The sequence below is a fragment of the Octopus bimaculoides genome, chromosome 7, assembly GCF_001194135.2.
Source record: "Octopus bimaculoides isolate UCB-OBI-ISO-001 chromosome 7, ASM119413v2, whole genome shotgun sequence".
Lineage (NCBI taxonomy): Eukaryota > Metazoa > Mollusca > Cephalopoda > Octopoda > Octopodidae > Octopus > Octopus bimaculoides.
In genome coordinates, this window is record NC_068987.1 from 39,759,303 (window position 1) to 39,769,107 (window position 9,805).

General features: G+C 36.3%; 1 protein-coding gene across 19 annotated transcripts in view; it reads right to left on the reverse strand.

Moving 5' to 3' along the window:
* The window catches only part of LOC106880867 (dual specificity protein phosphatase CDC14A), a 385,993-nt gene that overhangs the window by 172,111 nt on the left and 204,077 nt on the right, over window positions 1-9,805 (reverse strand). For 18 of the 19 annotated variants that reach the window (XR_008264591.1, XR_008264594.1, XR_008264589.1 and 15 more), the window contains exon 9: window positions 1,344-1,475. The exons of the other annotated variant lie outside the window; for it this stretch is intronic. Coding sequence is in view for 13 of the 18 variants with exons in the window: in XM_052969515.1 (XP_052825475.1) it covers window positions 1,344-1,475 (132 nt within the window). In the remaining 5 variants the exon portion in view is untranslated. The remainder of the gene's footprint in view (window positions 1-1,343; window positions 1,476-9,805) is intronic. 19 annotated transcript variants of the gene reach the window in all.

Genomic DNA, 9,805 nt, shown 5'->3' on the forward strand with positions numbered 1-9,805 from the left:
TATATATATATATATATATATATATATATATATATATATAGATAGATAGATAGATAGATAGATAGATAGATAGATAGATGCATATACACAAGCACACACCATGTACATGAATAAGTGTGCACGGGTATATTTGTATGTGATATAAGTCAGCTCACTAGTGAGTGCGATCATAGTTTGTTAATGAGCAGCAAAACAAAAACAACTTTATAACCCAGCTTCACCACAACTATGACCTTCTCAAATGAATTTTAAGACAGTTCAACCTTATTAACTGCACCATATATGTGAAAAACCAATATGTGTGCATGGTTAAGTTCTAAGATATCTATAATGAATCAAAGATACGGCTCATACGGTAACATGCTGTCTTGCTTGACGATCTGAAAAAACCACAAAAAACCAAAGTAATACTAAAGCCATTGAGGATTAAAATTGTTGCAGGTTGAATTATTATACAGACTTGATCTAGAGTAAGCCTACCCACTTTCAAAGTAGTTGTACTGTATACCCATTCACAATCTTTCTAAATCTTTATACACCATTATCAGATAACCACTGACCATACATTGAGTTCATTCATCCTTTTACAGGTTTTCTGTTAGCAACCTTTATCACCAGGTTAGCCCACGAAGGGTGCCAGTTTTGTAACATTTAGATTGACCATGTAACATGTTTTACTCCATATGTGTGTGTGTTTGTGTGTGCGTGTGCACATTTGTATATGGTAGTGGACCTCTGTTATTTAATGATGTGAATTAGTTGTTCACTCAACTGAATTACCTGCTCCTGAATTAATATGAAAGTGGCAGAGTATTTCAGACACATATACCCTTCATGTAATTTTCAGGCAGAATCAACATGCACAATGTACATGACAAGGCTGTACCATTTGAGTAATGGGTACAATCCACCCAGTAGTCTTCTACATAGTTGCTGTCAACTTATTTACTCTTACAAGGTTTGGATTGAACCAAGGCTCTAGAAAATGACATCTGGCCAAGATATTACACAGTGAGATCAAATCAGAGACCTTATGATTGCTAAGAAAATGTCTTACCCATTCAGTCATATTGTGCCTATATATATTGGAGCCTGGTGTTGCCATCTGGTTTCACCAGTCCTCAGTCAAATCGTCCAACCCATGCTAGCATGGAAAGCGGACGTTAAACGATGATGATGATGATGATGATGATGATATATGTATACATACCATACACACATGCACACAAAATTTTATTAAATTTATTATTTTTGTGGAGATAATTAAGATATCTGTTCTTATGTAAATATTGCTAATGTGAGTTTAGTTTGTATCTGGAATAGTAGGGTGCAGCATGACTTGCCTTCAGGACTTCCCAGAGTCTGAACCTTTATCATAATGTGCCGAACACAAGGAATTTTCGAAATGAAGCCTAACCCCAAAGGTCTCAAGATTGGAGCCAATGGCAACTGAAAGTTAGGGATGAACTTGAAAACTGATTGAGGAGAAAGAAATACAAAAATGTAAATGAGAATATTTATATATTTATATAATTTTTATTCTTATTTTTTAATGTCATATATAAAACATGAACAACAACAAATCACAAAGCAAGTATTTTTTAAAAATCAATAACAGGGAAATTATAAAAAAGATTTACACATGAGTATGTAAATGTGTGTGTGCATGTGTACCAACAAAGCTAAGTGGCTTTCTCTGTTGTTGCATGTACCACATGTTGTAATGAGTCATGTCCACCCATTTCATGCTAGTAAGGTAATATGGACATAAAATGATGACTGATATACACATGTACAGGGTTCATCAGCTTTTTGAGGACACCTCTTTCAAAAACTCTTTTTTACCTCAATTTTCAGATAAATTATGTCAAACATCAGGTTGACTCAGTAATTGTAGCTCTAAAAGTGTAGCATAGTGAAACAGAAATATTTTGCTTTCTGAAAGTTACCCAATCTTTCATGGGCAAAATTCAAAAGGAGCTGGAAGCTGCTGATGGAGATCCAATATCAGCAGCAACACAAAATGCATGCATAGAGACCTAATACCATCAGAACACATAACTTTGTACAAAATGTCCAAGAAATAATCGATAAAATCTCCCTAAAGTCAATCAGTGTCATCAGCTCTTTAGCCAGCAGAAAAGTTGTGTATGAGGATATGCGGAGGGGTCAGTTTATGTCAAATGTGATGAAAGAATTGTTTGATCTGTGCAAAGTGTTTGCTTCAATCAGGACCAAAAGGTAAACTGAAGGAACAACAAATTGTTATACAGAAAATAAGGTTCCAACGGTCATGAATCCTAAGTTTCCAGCAACTGTGATAGTTCTGGGAGCCATCAGCAACAAGGGAGATGTCATGCTTCCACACAAATTTTCATAGGGTTTAAGAGTCAATGTTGCTGTCTACACAGAGGTGCTGGAGAAAATTGCAATTTGATTGATAAAGTATGCAACAAAAGGTTTGAAGTACGCAACAAAAGAGATTGAAGACATTGTGCAGAGCTGATATACAATAAGAAATTGTGGCTATACTCCAAACAAAGTACTCTTTTCTACTCTAGGCACAAGGCCTGAAAGGAAAAGTCAATCTTGGCAGAATTTGAACTTGGAACATAAAGAGTTTTAAGAAGTAGACAAGAGCCCCCAAAATATTTCAGCTGTTTAACCATGTGCTTGCACTCTCTAGAGTCAAACTGCAATTCATATGAGGTTAGTGTTCACATCTCTGAAATAGCTGCACTATTGCAAAACACACAGACACCATTTAGCTAATTAACAAAGTCTTACTCCCCAACTTGTTATGACAATGGGCATAGCAAATGAGGGAGTAACTTTCCACTTGTACTGAAACTATAATAGCTTCTGTTCTTCTGAACCAACAAACTATGCACCACCCCTAGCATGGCTGACTACTGAGTGCTTCTTCTCTCAGTAATATTTCTGTATCATACTATCAAAACCTGTATCAAATCTATTATCTAAACATTCTTCCTTACAACTCCATATCTCTGAAATTCCCTCACTCCCCTTGATTCCCCTCACATCTATGCAGTCAGTAACCTGCAGAAGTAGAAGTTCAATGTCAATGAAATCAACTTTATGTGTCTGAGGAAAGAACAGTGAAACTTATGAGCGTTGCCTTTTCCTTTTGACTAAATGACTTTAGGATAAAATGACAGCGAAAAGTACAGAGGTTATGCATCAATTAGTTACAAACAAATAAAATCCAGAGAGCTAATTTGGAAAAACAAAACTGATTACAGTGTGGGTAAAAATGTAGATGTAAATCAAATCAGGCTCTGAATAAAAATTTTTATACTGAATGTAGTTTGGGAAGTGATGGAAAGAGTTTTGACATTTATACTCCAGATGTAACAGTAGTACTGTATGGTGCATGTGATAAAACCTTCTGGACTTACATTAAATGCTCAAATTTCAATAACGGAACACCTTGGACTAATGTACAACTTGATTCTGTTTCTATAATGCTAAAAATGAGATCTTTCTGGGATGAAAACCATGAGTCTTAGCATATTTTGCGAACAGGATCCTTTAAGTTGGTGAGTATCCATAAGAAAAAAGAAACTGATGATGTGCAGTTCTTCTAAATAAATATGTTATGTGATTTAGTGGTTTTGAAAACTGCAGTAGTCTTCATTTTGTCACTTTTACTGTGTTGATTATTGTCTATGTAGAGCAATGTATTTAAGTCTTTGTAGCACAAGCAAAGAAATAATCAGAGAAGGAAGAGATTAGTTGTTTTGGGCATAGTTCTTCTTTGGAAACAGGAAAAACTGGGAAGAAGGAAGAAGCAAGAAAACAAAATCGCCAAAAGTCCACCTGCAGTTTTGAAGTGACCAGAAGTAGAAGGACAAAGAGAAAGTGCTCTGGGACAAGAAAGTGTGAAGAAGGTTGGTGTGTGTATGTGTGTGTGTGTGTGTGTGTGTGTGGTGCTGTATGTGTGTGTGTGAGATAGCATATGGGTGTGTGGCAGTAACTGCATGTGTAGCAGTAACTGTGTGTGTATGGTGGTGTGTGTGTCTGATATAAACTGTGTATGTGGTATTAACTGTTTGTATGTATCTGTGTTTGTGTGAGTAGTTTGTGTGTGTGTGTGTGTGTGTGTGTGTGTGTGTGGTGGGATCTGTTTGTGTGTGGAGGTATCTGTGCATGTGTGCATTTTAATGTCACCCTGAGAGGTCAACAGCATAATGACAGGTGTGTGAATGGATGGGTGTAGTAGTGTGTGTGTTCATGTGTGAGTAGATGGAAGGGTCAATAATGAGTCAGAGGCAGTCTGAAGGGTGTATGAATGGGTGGATGTGGCTCTGTGTGTGTGTGTGTGTGTGTGTGTGTGTGTGTGTGTGTGTGTATTGGCATGTGTATATGTGTGTGTGTCTGTGCTCAAATGTATAGGTGCATGTGTGTATCTCTCTCAGTCACTATGTCCCTGTCTATTATTATGATTGACCGTTGACTGAACACTATTCAATTTTTTTTCTCCGTGTTTTTCTCCTTGTCTCCGTATTCTTTCTGTTGAAGAGCGTAGCTCGAAACGTCAAAGACTTTCCGTATTCCCGAGCGTCATACTAATATATACTTTTGTTATTTACACCACCTGTCCTCGTCTGTTGTTATTATTTGTATATTCTCCCATCTATATTTATATATATGTCTGTATGTGTATGTGTGTAGATATGTGTAAGTGAGTGAGTGTGGAAGTGTACGTATGTGTGTTGAGGGTTGTCCGTCTGGAGATATATGTGTTCATGCATGTGTGTGCGTGTGTGCATGAGAGGGAGAGAGGGATGAGGTGGGGTGTGTATGGGAGCATTGTCTGAAGAGTGTGTGAATGGGTGAGTGTGGCTGTATGAATGGGTGGGGGTGGTTTATGTGTGTGTAGACAGAGTGAGAAAAACAACTACTCTTTTCTTCTCCAAACATCATATTAATACTTTGCTTGTCCCATGTCCTCACATGTGTTTGTTTTTCATTTTTATTTTTTTCTCTCTTTTTTTTTTTTTTAAACTAACTATTTACTACATGCTCTCATGGACCCCCTATCCTTCTGACTGCTTTGGAGTACCTAATTCTTGGACATATATCAATTTAACTGTCCTTTCTAGCATGTAAGGTGTCCTGTCAAAGGTCAGCTCTTTCGTGTATAAATACGTAAATTGTTTATACACTATTATATATGAAAATACATTGTCTATTGACTTTATTATGCATGCTAGCCACCGGTATGGAAATTTAAAAAAGTTTTCTACCCTTATTTTCACAGTAAAATTTTCATAGTTTCAAAGCCTTTCTGGTACACAGGTTTTAATTTTTTTTCTTATTATTTGCTGCCGAATGTAACTGTGCTTGCTCGGTGGATTTGAAAATTATAATGTATAAGTATGTAGCATGTGTTTTTGGTGCTATTTGCTGCATAAATATGCATTAATTTTAGCACCCTCACTGAAGAAGTACAGATGGCAAATTAATTTATTTTGCACATTAATACAGAAACTTGAGTTTGAGGGTAACTACAAAAATATTTTTTATTTTCATTTCCTTTGAAATTGCTCCTATTCATGGTTTGGGCTTTAACTGCCCTTTCTAGCATGTAAGGTATCCTGTCAAAGGACATTACAAAGGACTCTTTCATGTATAAAAACGTAAATTGTTTATACACTATTATATATATATGATATACTTATAATATAATATACATTTAATATACAATATCTATATATATAAACGGCAATTTCTATCTGTTACCAATTTAGTGTATAAACCACCAAACCAATATTCACGAAACTTTGTATACATGTGACACTAACATTCAATTCAATAATATGCTATTTGGATTTCAATAAAAATCTATAATGTGCCCCCCAATGGTGTTGGGCGAATTATATGATAGTAACAGAGAGAGGGGGAGTTAGATCAGTGAAGACGAGAATAACGTTGAGAATGGAATGGTTGAGTTAAAACGAGAACTAAAACTGAAACAGTGTAATGGGAATGGAACTGGAAATAACCCATGCTTTTCCAGGTATTATCAGGTAATTCAGCTAGTATACACACACACACACATACACACACACACACATACACATACACACTTGCAAATAAAGAAATGGAGTTAAACGCAGGTGTTACTGAAATCTTTATACTTCCAACATATGTTTCAAAGAAAACATTGATATTATTCCAGAAGGAATAAGATAGGTTTAAATTCTTTTGGGTAGGCAGGACTGATGGAGTAAGCATACTCTTAGTGGAGAAGCGGGTAGAGAAAGTAATTGAGGTAGTCAGAGTGTGCAATAGGGTTATTAAGACTTATCATAGATAAATTAACAATTACATTTATCTCTGCCTATGCTCCTCAAGCTGGGCTGGCTGATGATCTGAAGGACTGATTCTTTGAGGTCCTTTTTGCAGACTACAAATGATAGAAACTTTGTTATTGTAGCCAGCAACTTTAATGGACATGTTGGGCAGCATTCCTAGGGTTTCATGGTGGTTGTGGCTTTGGCACCAGGTATGAGGAAGGTACAAGTTACTTGAGTTCTGTGATGGAAATGATCTTACAATTTGCAACAATAACATTGTAAAACTAGCTAGCTACCTAATTACTTATCAATCTGGTGGGAATATAAGCCAGGTTGATTACTTCCTCACCATGTAGCGAGACAGGCAGATGCTCACAAATGCGAAGTCCTTCCCAGGTGAAGAGTGTACACCCCAACATAGGCTACTAGTTAGTAACTTCAGAATTAGGGCTAGAAATACTCAAAGACATAAACCACTTTGGAAAAGGAGATTATGAAAGCTTAAAGACCCAGCAAACCAACAAAAATTTACAGACATCCTACAGGAGGCCTCTGATGATAGAGAGGAGAGGGAGGAGGAGGAGGTGGAGGGGACATATAGCTTAGAGGACAACTGGAAGTTTCTGTGAAACAATTTAGTGGGTACTGTTAACCAAATCTTTGGTGGTGCAAAGTCTCCATCAGGCCAAGGGTGACTTGGTGGTGGAACAAGGAGGTGGACAGTGCTATAAAAGACCTGGAAAGACTGGAAAAATGGTGGAAGCAAAGCATTATATCAGGGAGCCAGAAGGGAGGAATAGCAGAAGATAAGGAATAAGAGAAGGTAAGGAATAGCAGAAGGTAAGAAGTTTGCCAATGTTATGCAGCATGAGGATCAGAGGTGTGAAGTGTTCAGGATTGCAAAACAATCAGAGAGAATAGAGATGTGCTAGGTGAGAAATGTGTGCAAATGGATGATGATATGCTTCTTGCCAGTCAGGAGACATGTAAGCCCCAAAGTATGGTTTTGTATCAATTTCTCTCTACAGGAATATTCTCTTGAAGAGATGGGTGGGGCAGTTATATTATTTATTTACAATATGGTAAATAATATGGTATAATAGGTTCCTAACCTCAAAATAGCAATAGAGAATTAACCTTGTATTTTTAAATTGTGGATTTTATGTCATGTTGCCTGCAGACAGCTTTATTGCGGAGAGATATAATTTGAGTGTTAGTGGCTTTATGGTGGTTTTTGACTGCTATTTCTAGACATGTAAGTGATTTTGTAACCCTCTCCATTATAATTAGTGATTTATTCATAATTATAAACACTTTACTTATATCATCATCATCATCATCGTTTAACGTCTGCTTTCCATGCTAGCATGGTTGGGCTCTATAAGCCACCTCAAACACCCGTACTGCGCTTTAAAAAATGTCTCAATAGCATTAAGTGCTTTATTCAACAGTGCCATTCTAGTAATATACTTATAATGGGAGATTTTAAACTACCTTGTGTTGATTGATCTACAAAAGTTTGAAACCAGGCACTCCCACCTCAACCACTGACAAAGAAGCAGTAGAATCACTTCTCGACTTTATGAATAAGTTTTTCTTGTCCGAACTTGTCCTTGCACCAACAAGATATATCAAAACATTTTAGACCTAGTGTTTAGTAACCCCACTAACACTATACATAATATTATAGTGGAAAAAAAACCCTTCTTTCAGACCATGACATGGTTATCTGTAACCTGAGATTCCACCAACCGAAAGCTAATCCTAGTGACCTCTCTCCAGTCCACCCATTTTGTAACATGGATCTCTATAATGCCAACTGGGATGCAATCATGAATGAGCTATCATATGTTGACTGGTCTTTCACAGATGCACACACCTCCTCCAGCATCAAAACATCTTGGCAGAAACTGTCACAAACATATGTGCAAAACACACCCCACCAAGACCTGTGAACAAAACTAAATGAAGAATTGCTCAAAACAGAAAAACTATTATCAGCAAAATAAAACGAATAAACAAAAAAATTAACAAACTAAAATACTGCCAACATCCACACATATATTTGATGGCTATCACCCTGCTCAAATCAAAAATATATAACCTCAAACAATACATGAAGACCATCATCATCTCTGAGGAGAAATGGGCCATTGAGAAAATCAGACTCAACCTCAAAGTGTTCTTCTCTTTTGAGAAAAAAACACAAGGTCATTGTCTCCACTGTTGGCCCTGTAATAGATGAAAATGGCACTCCCCAAGATAATGCCAAAACCACAAGTGAGATATTGCAGAAACAATACTGCTCTGTTTTCAGCAATCTTGATATGGTCAATCTGGGCTGTATCAGTGATGTTAATCCCCAATACACTGTATCAAACATAATGATTGGCACTCCAGATGTATTCGTTATTTGTGAATTAAGGTTACCATTGGTTTCATGTTAAGAAAAATAGGAAAATATCCTATTGCCTTTTTTCAAGCCAATCGCATGGAGAAAGATGTTCACCTCCATTTTGGAAAATACGGTCAAATTTAGTTTACAGAGAATCTCATGAAATCTTGTAAATAAAACAATGAATCAAGGGATGTTACTCTTGGGTAGCATCATTTGAATGTTTGTCACAAGCAATATTTTACACTCACATACTTCAAAGAAGAGCTACCATCTGCAACATTAATCCCACCAGGATAGCCCCTTTCCTGAATGTGAAATCTGAACATACATAGCACACAAACTCCACATAGATATGCAATAAACCCCAATGATGAACAACCTCAGCACACACAGAACAAAAACAAAATAATGCAAACAAATTGACTACACAACAGTTTGCTCAAAAGACAAATCTGAGGGAGACAATCACACTAAAAAGATGCCACCCAAGAGTAATGTCCCTTGATTTATAATTTTATTCATGAGAATTCACGAGATTTTCTGTAAACTAAATGAGATTGTGTCTTCCAAAATGGAAGCAAATACCTTTCTCAATGGGATCAACTTGAAAAATTGTTAGGACACTAGGATATTTTCCTACTTTTCTTAACATGAAACTAATGAGAGCCTTAATTCACAAATAAAGAAATTATATCCACCAATGCAGTGTTGAGCATTCATCTTCATTGTTCAACTTTTACATGTATATATATATATATCTTAATATATAAAGCTGAAGTTGTGTGTCTGTGTGAAGCCTTTTTAAAAGTTTATAGAAATCCACATTTTCCACTTTTTCGTAAAAGTTTTTACATCAATGGAATTTTCTCGATGTGAACTTTCCAGTGCAGTAATTAGATTTTTAAAATTCCATTTACTTTGTGTGATTTAAGGGAGATTTGGCTGTTGTTTCTAGCAACTTTTATATTTCTTCCCTTCTACCTGGAACAGCGTTCTTACACACGCTTTCAACAGAGAGAGAAAGTGATACATACAACGTCATAGATTAAACTTTCTTCTCAGTATTCTTTACCTATTTTTCATA